Source organism: Oenanthe melanoleuca, chromosome 7 (assembly GCF_029582105.1).
Source record: "Oenanthe melanoleuca isolate GR-GAL-2019-014 chromosome 7, OMel1.0, whole genome shotgun sequence".
Lineage (NCBI taxonomy): Eukaryota > Metazoa > Chordata > Aves > Passeriformes > Muscicapidae > Oenanthe > Oenanthe melanoleuca.
Genome location: NC_079341.1, coordinates 529,444 through 544,801, shown reverse-complemented (window position 1 = coordinate 544,801; position 15,358 = coordinate 529,444). Strand labels below are relative to the sequence as shown.

The 15,358-nt window shown below is 51.1% G+C and overlaps 1 protein-coding gene across 21 annotated transcripts in view; it reads left to right on the top strand.

Moving 5' to 3' along the window:
• PCBP3 (poly(rC) binding protein 3) overlaps positions 1-15,358 on the top strand; it is a 43,151-nt gene that overhangs the window by 7,803 nt on the left and 19,990 nt on the right. For 16 of the 21 annotated variants that reach the window (XR_008840900.1, XR_008840898.1, XR_008840906.1 and 13 more), the window contains exons 2-8: positions 8,391-8,534; positions 8,812-8,835; positions 9,586-9,618; positions 10,140-10,256; positions 10,731-10,862; positions 11,130-11,258; positions 13,509-13,583. Coding sequence is in view for 13 of the 21 variants with exons in the window: in XM_056495807.1 (XP_056351782.1) it covers positions 8,466-8,534; positions 8,812-8,835; positions 9,586-9,618; positions 10,140-10,256; positions 10,731-10,862; positions 11,130-11,258; positions 13,509-13,583 (579 nt within the window). In the remaining 8 variants the exon portion in view is untranslated. The remainder of the gene's footprint in view (positions 1-8,390; positions 8,535-8,811; positions 8,836-9,585; positions 9,619-10,139; positions 10,257-10,730; positions 10,863-11,129; positions 11,259-13,508; positions 13,584-15,358) is intronic. The other 5 variants (XR_008840903.1, XR_008840902.1, XM_056495815.1 and 2 more) reach the window with 1 other exon arrangement.

The window sequence follows — 15,358 nt, the reverse complement described above, 5'->3', positions numbered from 1 at the left end:
GACTCCCCCTGTCACCCTTGCTTGATCCCCAGGTGTTTTCTGTTCTGCATCTAATCTGTCCCTTACATTCCCAGCATGTCAGCTGGGGGGAGTGGGGAGGCCTGTTCCCTCATCCCTAGATCAGGAGGGGCTAGGAGCTGCCCCAGGTGCTTTGAGAAGTTGGGTGGCATTCATGAGAGCAGCCCCAGCCCCTCATGTTTCTGTCCAGCAGCACCTGGACAGATCCCTCCAGGGCAGCCCATGTGCTCCAAACCTCATCCCTGTTTCCAGGGATTAGAGAAATGGAGATGGGATGAGACGTAGCAGTAGATTGCTTCGCTCTCAGGATGAAGGGATTTGCAGACTGCCCCCAGATCAGTGGATTGAAAATGGAGGGAAGTAGATTGAAAATGGAGGAAATTACGGGGATGATGCTGCCTGTGGGATTAAAGCCAGGACAGCCAGCAGGCTCTGGAGGAGGAGGGGAATGAGGAGCGTTGTGGGATGGCTGCTGCTGGGCACTGTGGAGAGATGCTCTTGGTTGCATCCTCATCTGTTTTGGAGGAAGCCCTGGCAGGTGTTCACTTTCTGCTTTCCCAAGTCCATTGAGGGGTTCTCCTCTTAGCTGTTCCCCCAGCTGCAAGGATGTTGGGAGTGTGCCTGGAGCTTTTTGCAGTGCTGTGCCTCTCATTTCCAGAATGCGGGAGAACAAGCTGCTTGTCTCTGGAGGTCCACGCACTTGCCTGTGGTCTCCTTCTTTGCGAGCATCCAGCATGAGTCTGTGGCCATGAGCATTCTTTCTGGGGAGTCCTTTGGGTTCCCCTGAAAAATGGCATCTAAAATCTGCACTTAAGGGGCTGATGTTTGACTGTCTCATTCCTTGGGGCATTTCCAACTGCACTGGGTCCTCTGGGGCAAGATATGGGTCCTTTGGGTCTGATGCACTACCCTGGTACAGTGTCCCTGTAGTATCTGTGGAGGCATCTCCTGCTGCAAGGTGGTACTTCCTGGCTTCCATTCCTTGGCTTTTGGCTGGAGGGAAAAACCCTGATCTGGTTGCATTTGGCTTGATGTAAAGGTTGTAAGTGGTTGTTTAACAGAGATGAGCTTTATTTGCCAATATGTGAATGTTTGGAAGATTTAAAGAACGATATCTGGCAGTATGGTGTGGCTGTGGAGAAGCTCTTGTCCTGGACCTTCTTCAGTGCAGCTTAAGCCCCTTGCTCAAGGCCCTGTGTCCCTCTGCCTCTCTCTGCTGCAGAGCCTTGGTTCCTCCAGCCCTTCCCTATGGGGCCGTGTTTGCTGGCCCCAGGGGTCTGGGGTTGCTCTCTGCTGCCTGGAGAGCCTTGAAGAGCCGCTTCACCGTTCCTAGTTTCCTTCTGCTGATCCTGCAACTCAGCTTGTCACTCCCAGCCACTTTCAGGTGGATGGGGAGCAATTCCTCTGTTCCTGTGCACATAATTGCACACAGTTAAGTTCAGTATTTTGCTTTGCAAAATTCCGTCTTATTTTCTTTACATTGCCAAGCTCATTTTGGCTTCTCGCTCTGCTTGCCAAGAGCTTCTCCCACCTGGGTCGTCACCTGGCATTTTAACTGGAGTGTCCCTGATCAATGTTTTGGAGCATTTCCCAACCATTTTACAGTGGTTTCAGCCATCCCAGCTCCCCCCACAGCCCACAGCTCCTCCGCTCTCTGGCAGGCTCAGTCCAGCGTCCTGCTGCAGCACTGCTTGTGGTGCTTCCCAAATCCCCCTGGCGCGGTCAGGGATGCGGGCACGGAGCATGGCATTGAAATAGTTGCTTTCCTGGTCTCTGCAGTGCCAGGCAATGACGTTGGAGCTTTGGGATTCTTACCCCCAGCTCGGCTTCTGCAGCAGAACCCGCCCCAATCTGCAGTGCCGAGCCCTGCGGTGGAGTCCAGTCTGGGGGGGCTCTGCCTCCCTCAGCCCACTGGGGCACCTGGCACCAGCCAAGACCCAGCCAGTGCTTGCTGGACCATCAGCAGCTCCAATGGATCAGCCTCTCCAAAATAATGGCTTGGGCTTGGAGGGACAGACGGTGTTTTGGGAAAAAACTGTAATGGATTATTTTTATCTATCCTTTAATCTGCTGGCAGACCAAAGAAGAAAGAGCTGGTGTTCCTTATCCTAGGAAATGTTATTTCCTTGGCACTCAGGGTCTTGCCAAAGGCTCACAGTTACCTGACGGTGCTTCTGGTCATTGAGTCGTGGTGGACCCAGCTGCAAAGAGCATTGGCTTTCATCGCCTCGTAGGGGGAGGTTTCTGATGCACTTACACAGTGTGACAGTCACTGAAAATACTGTTTTCATTGTCAGGTTGTTCCAGAAGTAACTAACGGAGTGATTTGGAAGTGGCTGAGTTAGAGCACAATGTTCCCATCCCCTCCCTGCTCACCCCAGCCTTCCAAAATCAACTTTAATTAAACAAATTGAAATGAGAACCCATTATTCTTCTAATAACTTTTGATAATTCTAAATAACCTTGTTGAGGTGGTGGTTAAACACTGTTTTTGCTCAGGGTCCCACAGTCAAAAAGCCCTGACACCAGTCCAAACAAGGTTTTCTTTCCTAAGGACATCAAATATTCTGCTGCTACTACATTGCATTTCCCTCACCCATCTGTGTCTGACCTCTGCTTGCAGCACTGCAGCAGCTCATGTGAGTAAACAGGAATTATGCATCCTGTAGATCTCTGCAGATACATCTTTCAGGTACCTGAATTTTCTCTAAACTTGGAATTAGCACAAACCTCAGGGTTTTGTCTCCCACAAACATATCAGGGCACAGAGACAGGTACTCTCATCCTGTGTCCTCTTGCAGGGGGGGAAATGATGTTCCCGACCATCAGCCTGGGGAGGTTGGCAGGGAAAAGCTGCAGTTTCATCCACTGATCTTCACACAAAAGATTGTGATAATGGCACTGCTGTCACAACAAAACCAGTTGTTCTCCTGGACTGAGCCTGCTTTGGTGGAGGCTAATGCCTGAGCCCATAAGCAGGGTTCACCAGATAAAGTAGAAAACCAGGAAATCAGCTGGGAATTCCTGGAGGGGAGGGCAGGTGCTTGGCTGGGATGTGGCTGAGCCCACTGCAGTGTGACTGTGCTGGAGCTCTGCGTCATCATATCAGCAAACGTTCAGAACAGGAGGAAATGGCCTCAGGATGTGCCCCAGGAGGTTTAGATTGGATATTAGGGAAAAATTCTTAATGGAAAGGGTGGTCAGGCTCTGGCACAGGCTGTCCAGGGCAGTGGTGGAGTCCCCATCCCTGGAACAGTTAAAAAGGCTCGTGGATGTGGCGCTTGGAGACAGGATTTAGTGGTGGACATTGTCAGTGCTGGGGAAACAGTTGGACTAGATGATGGTAGAGGTCTTTTCCTACCTAAATGATTCTGTGAGGCTGTGATCTCAGCTGGAGGGGAGCAGGGAAATGGGAGCAGGTGACTGAGAAAGGAGCCTCCAGAGATGCCTGCTGTGAGGGCCAGAGCAGGACACTTGTCACCTGTGCTGCTTGGAATGATCACAGGCAAGGGAGAGGCAGGAATATCCTGCTGGCTGAAGTACTAGGAGGGCACAGGGCATCTTTTTTGGTTAGAGATATCTAAAATATTTCCACTGAAGCTGGAGAGTAGAGAGGAGGAAAGGTCAACAAAAATTACTACAGCTGTGAAAAATGGCAGCAGCTGGAATTGCAGTTTTGTTCCCAAATAGCATTTGGTGTCACTCATGTAGATGGTGCTACTGCCCTCCCACAGCTTCATCTCCCAACAGCCAAAGCTCACCGGTGGCTGATGCATTTCCATGTGGTTTAAAGCAAGGCTTGGCTTTGGGTTTCTGCCTGTTTTTTCCTCCTTCACCCCCGCCTTGACCTGGCCAGACTGCACCGCCGTCATAATCCCTAGCTGGCTGCGTTGCCGAGCTTCCCAGCTACTGAAACACCATGCTGGAAATCACCGGATTAGGCCTTAATGGCAGGATCAAGTCAGTGGGAGATGAGTGGGAAGGAAGCTCCTGCTTATGCAGGTGGACAGGCAGCCCTCCTCAACAAAACAGGATAGAAAGCCTAAAATGTCCAGAAAACATCCTCTTTCCTGGCCTCTCTGGCTTTTCTGTGCTTTTAATACATCTATCATTTTCCAAGGGTCAGAAAACCCTGGTCTGAGTTTTGTGAAGGTGATATGGAGAGGTCAGAGCTGTTTAAACATTTCCTCCCTCGCAGGGCAAAATACTGTCTTGAGTGGTGGGCATTCTATCCCAGATGTTAGTTCCCAACACCAAATTCTGCTGCCCCCGTTGGAAATCCTGGCTGTGGGCTGTCACAGTGTGCTGGAGGATGCTGAGGCTTGGTGCTGTCTTTAACACCTGTGCTGGTGGGCTCCTGGAACACCCCAGAGCCTTGGAAGCATGATGGATGTTTTCTGGGGTGGCATTACCACTGAGCAACCAAGATGCTCCAGGGTGGGGTTTTGGGGGTGGTCCTTTGGGAAAGTGGCACAGCAGGGATTGCACAGACCAGGGCCCTGCCCACCCTGCTCTTTACCTGCACAGATCCTCAAAGACTCTTGGTCAGCAGGACTTTGAGCTGTTGGATTTTATAAGCCTGCACTGACCAGGAGAAGCTGTGGCTATCCCTGGAAGTGTCCAAGGCCAGGTTGGATGTTGGGGCTTGGAGCATCCTGGGACAGTGAAAGGTGTCCCTATCCATAGCAGGGGGGAAGGAGATGAGCATTAAGGTCCTTTCCAACCCCAACCATTTTGTGATTCTGTGATACCCTTGCAAGAAAGTGAGATTTTCTGGAGGCCCTGTGATCAGTGAGAGTTGGGGTGGTGATGGAGACTTTCTCCTTTGCATTTGCTTGGTGGTGCCTGTGAACTTGCCACCCAAACCTTTTAGGGAGGGAGTGCCTTATGCCACTGGGGAATCTTTGCACAAAGTTCTCTCTGCTTTTGGACAGCTTGAACAAAATGCTGCTATATCCTCCCAAAATAATTCTAGGAAGCAAAGGCTTGCTCACATGGGGCTCGTGCACTCCCAGCGAGACCTACAAATGCATGGCAGGAGGAAGAGGAGGAGGAGAGCAATGGCTGGCTTCAGCAAGCACGGAGCCAGCAATGTCCCTCAGCCCCTGCAGGGATTTGGGCTCTGCTCAAGCTCAGCTGAGGCCCGTGCCATCAGGGATAGCATTCCTGATAGGATATCAGAGGCATGATTCCCTGGATCCCAGCATCCACTTTTCCAGCTCCTGTACGGAAGTTAGGCTGGAGACCAGCGTCCAGTCCAGAGCTCCATTTCCTCCTCCTGTTCTCCTTCATGTGCCTCCTCCTGTATGGGAGATGGTTGTGTTACTAAATTAATTCAATACACAGTGTTCAGATTTCCCCTAATTGGAGGGGAGTTGCTTGAATTTTTAGGGATGTGTTGGTATTTGTGAGGCATCAGCAAGCATAAAGACAAGAGCACCAGGTGAGGCAATCGCTCCAACCTCAAAAATATGGGGAAAAATTGGAATGCGTATGATTGTGTGTGGGGAAGAGGAGCCTTCCTGCTGTTTGAGCTTTCATTTTCCTTCCTATTCCTTGATCACTGATTCCTGAGTGGCTTTTTCAGACGTAGGGGTTTCCTGATAGATTAAGAAAATTTCCCAGAATTTCATATATTTGAACCGAGGAAGAACCAGATTACTCTAAGAACTGATGATGTTTCCTCCAGGCACTCTTGCAAACACAGCTGCCATTAACAGCACTATTTATTGTGGAATGGGATCATCCTCTGAAAGGGCATTATCCAGCTTTGGGGCAGATCTCCCCTTGCTGTGGTGCAAGAGCTTTCAGCTGCTCCCCTTGAGTGGAAGGAGGATGCTCCAGTCCTCCACCTGTGGTTGCCCAGGTGTAATGCTTGGCAGAGCCTGGCTTGGCTAGGTGTGCAACTTTCCCTTTGGGGGCCAAGACTGGCACTTCTGTCTCCCCATGTCTTAGACCTCTGTGGGGCTGCACCTGCTTTGCACTGGGCTGGAGCTGGGCTCTGTATCTACTCTGACCATTGTGCTGGATGTAATGGTGTCCTCAGGGCTTTCAAGTGCGTGGACAAAGGAGCCATTTCAAAGCTGTGGTGAGCAAGGCAGAACACCATGGTGAAGAGAAAGGGGCCAAGATGGGTCTCTCTCCAGGCAGGGAATGCTCTGAAATGCTCAAAATGGTATTTTGGGGGGTAATTTTTTTCCCAGCCCTTTGTCCATGGAGAATGAGGGCTGCTGGGGTAGGCCTGTGCCCAGAGTAAATGCTTCGGCTCTATTGTTGCCATGCCTTCCATTGAGCTCACGAGCCCCCTATAAAACACTTACCTTTCACTAGTATAATTAAGAAAAGGCCAATGTAGCTTTCCATGCTCACTGGAGCATGAAGCGTGTTTAATTTAATAATGCTGATAAATCTTAAAGCCAGGAGCATTTGGCTAACACATGACCCACTTTTTCAATCAATTGGAAGCATTTACATAACAGCCTGATGCAGGGTTCCTCCTGCATCCTGCTGGGGATTGCAAACACCCTCCCTGCCACAGGACCAGGGGGAATGGCTTTAGACTGAAAGAGAAGAGGATTAAATGAGATTTTAGGAAGAATTTCTTCCCTGTGAGGGTGGGCAGGCCCTGGCACAGGGTGCCCAGAGCAGCTGTGGTCGCCCCTGGATCCCTGGCAGTGTCCAAGACCAGGTTGGACACTGGGGCTTGGAGCAGTCTGGGACAGTGGAAGGTGACCCTGCCCATGGCAGGGGTGGAATGGGATATCTTAAGTTCCCTTCTAACCCAAACCATTCCATGGTTCTGTGATGTCTCCAGTGCAGGAGTTTGTCTCCTGGCACATTGTGAGCACTGGAAATGCTTACCTCCACCTACCAGCTTATTGACCCTTTCTGGAACAACCTCCCATGCACAGGAGTCAGCCTGGGGTTAACCAACCCAGGTAGTTACTCTTTGCCTTCATTGTTCACCTTATAGTGGGCTCAGTCTTGAAAATTCCTGATCTTGCCTGTTCTGCTACAGTCTCTCAGCCCATTCCTGTTACTTGAGTCTCCAGTGTCATCACCTTTTTCCGTGGAAACATTCTCCTTCTCCCCACCCTTAAAAGCACCTTTTGGCTTGACATAGAACTAGGGAATAACAGCATGGTTTGGGTTGGAAGGGACTTTAAAGCTCATTTCACCCACTGCCATGGGTAAGGATACCTTCCAGGCTGCTCCAAGCTCAGACCAGCCTGGCCTTGGATACTGTCGGGGATGGGGAGTCCATAACCTCTCTGGGAAACCTGTGCCAGTGAATCTGTTTTGCTGTTCAGCATATTTCATTTCTTATCCTTCTTGTGAGGATTCCATCCTTTTTTTTTCATTTCTAGCATGCAGCAGCAGCCTCAAGCCCCGCTTTTGTACGTAGGTCATAAGCAGCCTGATTCCCAGTGAGTCAGTGTCCTTTAGCTTTAGGGAATTTTATCTCCCTGCAAACCACGTGGGTTTATCCATTTTGGGTTTCATAATAACCTCTGGGAAGAGGTTTTGCATCAAACCCATCTCCCAGCCACAGTCTGTGCGTTGCTGCTGTTTATCCACCCCGACTTGCATTAAAGCAGTACTTGAGAACTTGTTTATGTACCTTTTTTTTGCTCACTTAAGTCCCTGTCCGAGCAAAGGGAAATGCCAGATGCTTGTGAGCAGGATGAAAAATCTCCCATCTGATATGGACTGAGGGATTAAATAGCACAAGGGAGAATTGCTCCATATCTCAGTGCTGCACGTAGAAGGATGCTGGCACCTCCCTCTGGGACATGACTGCTCTCCCCATGCAATGGGCAGGGACATTTCATATGCCACGTCCTCATGCAGAGGTGTTCCTAAAGAGGCATCAGGAATGAAAAATGAAGGATTTGTTGCCATCCTGTGTTTTTTATTTCTTTCCCCCTCCCTTGCCTTCAAAACATCAGTGGCCCCTCTAGAGGGCAGAGGAGGAAAGAGAGAGAATGGAAAAGGAAAACAGCATGGTTTCATTAGATATGTGGCTGGAAGTGGCGTGATCCACAGTCTGCTCAAGCTGGGGAGCTCTCAGGTTAGGATGTGTGGCAACCAGGACATCAGTTCTGTCCTTCCCATTCTGTGCTCCTGGGGTCAGACAGACAATTCCTGGCCACTGAAAAAATGCCGTGTGGCTTTCTTTATGCTGGAAATGGTGAACTTCGGTTTGCTAGAAAGGTGCTGTGGGTCTTTCAAAGCCTCACTGCAGCTACTGGCCCTTGGCCAGGCTGCTGATCTGCTGCCCTGGTCCAGAGCTGTTTTTTGGCTGCGCTGTGGGGTCTGTCCCAGCCTGAGGAGCCTGTTCTGAGAGCAAACCTTTCCTGCTGTGTCCCCAGGTGATCCAGCCGAGGCGCTGCCTGTGCCGGGGCTGCTCTCCCAGCTAACGCGCGTCTCCCATCCCCTGGTAGGAAATGGAGTCCAAGGTCTCCGAAGGCGGCCTCAACGTCACCCTCACCATCCGGCTGCTGATGCACGGCAAGGTAAGGAGCTCCCACAGCAGGGGTGTCCTCACAGGTCCCTGTCCCGCCTGCCCGGCCCCACAAACAGCTCTGTCCAGCTGTTCCAGCCCTGGGAATAGCTGGCTGCTGGTGGGGAGGGTGGCATGGCGCTCCTGCTCCCTCTCATTCCTGCCCTTCAACCCTGTCCCTCTGCTTGGGACAGTGTCCAGCAGGTCTTTACTTCATTGTGGGGTTAGGCTGAATTCCCATCACATTTTCTAATATCAGTTCCTCTGTTTTTGGCTTTTTCTCTGTGTAGGAAGTTGGAAGCATCATTGGGAAGGTAAGGATGCCTTTTAATGTACCTTTGATGCTGTTCCTGCATCTGTGGCATGGTAGATGCCATAGTCGTGTCTTCCCTGTGATGTCCTGAAAAGTGTGGGGTGCCTGAGCTAGTTGCTGCTTTTGTGAGCCAGAAATTAGGAGAGATCCACAGAGGGGTCAAAGACCATTCCCCTAAAAACCCCACCAGGCACCAAACTGTTCCCAGCTGCTTCACTGGGTGATGGCAGGGAGTTCACAGTCATGTTGCTCAGGTGTTTTCATTAAATAACTTCTTTAGGAGATACTAAAAATCTTGCACAGATACATTTAAATTATATTTTAAGTAATTCTATAGCCTCTCTCTCTGCGGCCAGAGGACTCCATTTACCTTGTACAGAAGAGCTTCCTGAGGTGCTCTGGTGTTTCCGCAGTGGTTTGGAAAGTCCTGGCTATACAGGATTAGGGATTTTTTGGGTGGATTTAAAATAAAGGTCTATGGTGGCAAAGATTTTCAGCATGAACACGTTTTCCCTGTAGGCTTATGCCTTATTTTTCCTTCAGCATGTCCAATGCTGGGAAGATTCACAGTTGTGAATTTGTATATATATTTATATTTGATGATTTACATGCTCAACTCTTCAGGCATCACAGCTCCTATGTTTTTGGCAATACATTGCTATTTATTAGGGAGATGCATTTTCTGCAGGATTGTTTTAAAGGTAGAAGTCTTAAATTTTCAGTAATGGCTTGGTTTTCCCTCTTGTTTCAGAAAGGAGAGACCGTGAAGAAGATGCGTGAGGAGGTGAGCAGCCTGCTCTGTGGATGAGTTATAGGAGAGAGTGCAGAGTGGCCAGAGCTGAACATTGCCCTGTGTGATATGTGCAGTAATTCCCAGGGTCAGGACAAGCAAGCCAGCTGCCCCCAGAGCTCTTTGGACCAGTTTTCTCCCTTCGCACTCAAACTCCTATTACATTTTCCAGAGTCAAGTATTTAATGAAACATTAAGTCAGTGTTAAGATGCTTTGAGTTTGTCCATGATCTTTGTGCCTGCAGCTCCCAGGGAGCTTTCAGGACAGCAAGCAAAACTCTTTGCAGGAAATGATCCCATTGAGCTGGTCTTGCCTTGATCGCATGGGTTTGCTTTGCAATAAAACACTTCCTGAGGGTTGAGATAAGGCAGGGCTGAAATCTCTGCAGAGGAGGGGTGGGAGTTTGGAAGGTTAGATGTAATGCTGTGAGGCTGGCACAGGTATCAGGCTGAGAGGGGGGACCTGACCTGAGTGCTTGGCTGTGGCTATTCCAGGACTCCTCTTCTCTTTCCAGAGTGGGGCCAGAATCAACATTTCGGAGGGAAACTGCCCTGAGCGGATTGTGACCATCACTGGCCCCACCGATGCCATCTTCAAGGCTTTTGCCATGATCGCCTACAAATTTGAGGAGGTGAGAAATGTAAGCCAGCCCATGGCTGGGGACAGCAGTGCCTGCTTGGATTTGCCTAACTGGGACGTGGACTCAGCACAGAACCTTTCACACATCTCTGATTAGGGTGGATATGGAGCACAAGTCTGATGAGGGAGCTGGGGGACTCAGTCTGGAGAAAAGGAGGCTCAGGGGGCCCTTCTCACTCTCTGCAACTGCTTGGAAGGAGAGTGTAGCCATTTAGGGGTTGGTCTCTTCTCCCAGGTAACAAGTGACAGGACCAAAGGAAATGACCCTAGGTTTGGGTTGGATTTTAAGGAAAATTTCCTCACTGGAAGCTTGGTCAGGCCTTGGAACAGGCTGTCCAGCGCAGAAGTGTTCAAGAGGGAATGCTTTAGTCACCTGACCACAGCATGTGTAGATGTGGCACCTGGGCACTGGGGGTGGCTCTGGTGGGGAACCAAGGGCTGACGTGCTGCCCTTTTCCTTCCCAAGGACATAACCAACTCCATGAGCAACAGCACAGCTACCAGCAAACCTCCGGTGACACTGCGGCTGGTGGTGCCGGCGAGTCAGTGCGGCTCCCTCATCGGCAAGGGCGGCTCCAAGATCAAGGAAATCCGAGAGGTAAGGCAGATTCCGCTTCATTATTGCACCTCAGTGCAGCTCCTCGGAGCTGAGCCGTGGCCACAGGGGAACTTCCTTGGAAATGGGGATCCCTGTGCTGCACTGTGCATCATGCTCCCGCACCGGTCTGGCTGATGCTGTGGGAGCAGTATCCCCCAGGATCCTCATGCCGGGCCCTCGGGCGGTGCACGGCGTCGGAGCTGGAGCTGACTCCGGTGAAGGCGTTCAGCTGTGGGATTTCTCCTCCCTCTCTCTTTCTGTCTCCAGTCCACAGGTGCTCAGGTCCAAGTGGCGGGGGACATGCTGCCCAACTCCACGGAGCGGGCGGTGACGATCTCGGGGACACCCGACGCAATTATCCAGTGTGTCAAACAGATCTGTGTGGTGATGCTGGAGGTACAGTCTGTAACAAAGGGGGTAAAGTACATATGGAAAAAAATCCCAGCTGGCCCCACCAGAGCGCTGGGAGCTGTGGAGTGTCTCTCTTGTCCCCTTCACCACGCGTCGTCGGACCACTCTCATTTCCTGGTGCTCCGCTGGAAACACACCCCATGTCTTTTCCCCACCATTGTCCATAGTTTCTAGAATCCCACACTGGAAGCCTGTCCAGTTGGGTGCCCTGAAGGAGGTGGTTCGTGTCAGAGCAGAGGGTGGCTTCAGGGCAGAGGGATGCCAGCAAGCTGGGATAGCCTGGCCTGGTGTCCGAGCAGCACCCGGGGTGCCGTGGGAAGGAGATGGAGGCTGCAGCCACTGCTCCAAGCGCCTGATCTCTGACTCACAAGGACCACAGTCAGGAGGAGGAGGAGAAGGCCAGAGTATCCCCTGCACTGGGGAAGCTGGAACTGGGAGCATAAGGCTGTGTTCCAGTGAGGCACAGTGGGAATGGTAGTGAGGAAGGCTGGTGAGGAGCAGGGACTGTAGGGCACATGGATATATGTCCAGGATGCCATTTTCTGGGATAAATGCTGACAAGCAGAGCTGGAAGGTCTCTGCCATGGAGAGATACTGCTGTTGCTGGAGAAGACCTCAGCCACATGCCCCACATCCACATCTGCCTCCTCGGATGGGAGAAGCTCCAGGAGGAAAGCCCCTGGGACATAGGATGGTGACACATTCCACTCCTGGTGCATCCCAGGAACAGACAAAGCAGGGACCGATGTAAGACCCCTCTGCCTAGCTGCACGGCCCTTTCACAGGAGGAAGGAGCACGTTTCCCACTGGAAAAGCTTCATATGGGGATGGCAAGGCTTGGTGAAGGTGAAGCAAAGGCAAATGGAAACATCTTCAGCTTGGCAACAGCAGGAGAAATCTCGGGAAAATATCTCAGGGGGAATAGCCAGGAGCCACATTACCATCCCTACTGGCTGTGATGCTCAGGCAGCTGCACTGCTGCCAAAGGAATTTTAGGCACCCGATGACTCCAGGTCACAGACTGCAGCAGAGCTGAGCCTGAGGTGATGCTTGCCTTGTATGTTAAAAAGTCTTTCTCACAAAGCAAGATGTGCTGTACCTCTCTATAGCTCAGCCATGGGAAAGAGAAAAACCCACGAGTCTTCTTACAGTCAGGAATCTGGAAAGTGCCCTGACTTTAGTGGCTCACAGAGATGTTCCATATCACCTTTCAGTCTTAAAAAGATAATCCTGGCTCGTCCTCTCCAAGATTTGTAATGCAATAAAAGAACAAGTACGTTTGGGATGCTGGAGATGTTCTTTGATCAGCTTTGCCACAGACAGGTGCTTAGCAGGAGGATTTAGATAATGCTGCTTTGCCTGCAAGTAGACTTCCAAAGAATGTACAGAAAAAAAAGAACTTTCCATGAGATAGTGTAATTTCTATTGCCTATCCTTATATAGCAGTCACTGAGTTGTTTAATTTTGGGTAGAAGCAGGAGGAGAGCTGAAATCTCTCCTGATCCCTAGAAGCCTCCATGTTTCTTATGGCCTGTAAGTTCAGGAGAAAGCCAGGAGGGAAATCCTGGGTGAGCAGCACCAGCGCATCACACAAGCAGCTCGGCCACTGCAGCCCTGCTCAGACCTACCCTGGGACAGAGAGCAGCAAGACTACAGAATCAGGGAATCACATAATGCTGTGGGTTGGAAGGGACCTTAAAGGCCACCTAATTCCAACCTCCTGCCATGTGCAGGGACACCTCTCAGCTGACCACAGGTGCCTCGCAGCACCCACATCCCAGCTCGGACGGTGATGGACCGCACCAAGGCCTGAAGGTTCCAGTGGTGAGGAAGATGAGGGCAGCCAAAGAGCTTGAGCATGGTGCCAGGCTGCTCAGATGGACTGTACCTCCCCGTCTTGCTGCTTGAGGCTCTCCTCAGGGCGTTCTGAGGAGGCTTCCCAGATGTGGGATTGTGCAGGGCAGAGCGAAGCTGAGGGAGGCAGTGGAAATCCAGGAGGCCGTTTAGGGGCCCATGCCTTGGCAGGGGATCTCCCGTGCCCCAGTTGTCCTTGTAGCCCATGAAACCCCTCTGTCCCCGTGTGCTCCTGTCCAGAAACGCGGTTGCCTGGTGCGGGTGTTGCTGTGGCGGCCCCGGGGGCCGTGCTCCTTTAGGTGCTTTCTAACACTCTTTTTGCCGCCGTTTCAGGAAAGCTGTTCTAATGTTCTCTCTCCCTCTCCTTATCCCTTTTCCTAGTCCCCACCAAAAGGTGCCACCATTCCCTACCGCCCAAAGCCCGCCTCCACCCCTGTCATTTTTGCAGGTGGTCAGGTAAGAGCCGACCCGCTTGCAGCCTCCACTGCCAACCTCAGCCTTTTACTGCAGCACCAGCCGCTGCCCGTTAGTGCACTCAGGTTTCTTGCCTTCTGACTTGCATGGTGTCATCCCATCCGTTGTGTGCTATGGCAGCTGGACTGAAAGCTCTTGGCTTAGCTCCTGTGATGGATGCTGGACAGTGAGGAGAAGGGAAAGGCCAGCCTGGGTGTCAGCTCCGTGTCAAGGTGTCACACAAAGGAAAGGCTGGAATTTGCTTCACTAGACCCAAGTTCAGAATTTGTCAGTGGTTGAGAAGGAGAGGATTAGAAAAGCATTGATGAACAAGAGGCTGTCACTGCTCTCCGGTACCTCCAGCCAATTAAAAATAACTTTGTGTAGCTGTAATTGATCCAGGGTAGGAAGGGTTTGTCGCAGCTGCTGTTCTGCTCAGTGCAGCCCCCATGGAAGGGTCATGTCCCTGATGCTTGGCTGGTTTGGGATGCTGCTCCCCCCCCAGAGCCTGTGGCAGATCCTGCGCTGTGTCACACCCAGTGACACTGTAGCCTTGCAAGACACCATGTGCTATTTCCAGCAGCGAGCCTTGGGGTGGTTTTTCCTTTGTAGGATAACCATCACACAGGTGAGCTGGAGGTTATTCTGCAAACGAAAATCTGCAGAAATAAGAGCAAATGAGCACTCAGCTGTTTCTTAAGAGGGAACTTGCACCTTTACTTTCTCCATCTCATCTCCTCATCTCGTCTCACCTGGTGACCGAGGGCCTGCCTGTGGATGCCACCATGCTGTGGTGCATCACATCCAGCAGGAGATGTACCTTCCTAAGAGCTCCAGCAGCCAGGTAGGGCCAGCAACACAAAACCACAGCTTACACCACCCAGAGCAGCTCCACATGAGTTACTTCATTTCTCTCCAACCATAATAAATAGAAGGACCAGCTAAGACCAGGAGCAAAGCCCAGAGCACAGGCTATTTCAGGCTGAATTAGTCACTGCCAGGATCAGGAGTGTATCACTCCATCTGAGCAGCTGTCCTGGAAAAGAGCTTTGAGTCCAGCTGCCTGGTAAACTGATCTCTTCAAAAGGGAGAGTGAGATGGAGGCATCAGTTCTCCTGCTGTGAATGGTTGGTGCCTTGGACAGAAGTAACATCACGGGAAGAAGCAAAAAGCAAGGAATGAGAGCTCTTCCCAAGGCTGGGAGACCTGTGGCTCTGCATGAGGGGTGGCATGGGGCAGGCAGGTAGAGGACAGCTGATGATAGTGGTGACAGGTGTTTGGGGTGGGATGACCTTCAGCAGGCTGAGGGATGGAGCAGTCAATGACAGCAATGGCAATATAGGGACCAGCCCTCAAAGGTCAGGGTTGAGTTGCATCTGTCCAAGACACCTTACCGTTTTTGACTCATTTTTTCTAATCACAAACCAATAGCCAAATTAAACCACCAGGACGGGCAGCTCTTCAGCCTCTGTCGTGTCCCCTTTGTGGTGGGATGCTGGTGGGCTCTGGGACAGCCATTTTCCCTTTTCCTCCTCCATGATTTTGGGGCTTTCCTTCCCACAAAGCACTTTGCTCTTTGCAAACAATGCGGCAAATATGCAGGAGGTTCCAAGGTTTTATCCTTTTCATTTTTTCTTGGCAATCTTTACTCTCCCTTTTCAAAGTGCTCTCCATCTCTTTTGCCATTTCTTTCATAATCATCTGAATAATGTGTCAACCAGTGAGATACATTTTGCTAGCTGGTTAAGTCCTAAATGTTGGACTCTCTAGTGTCTGAC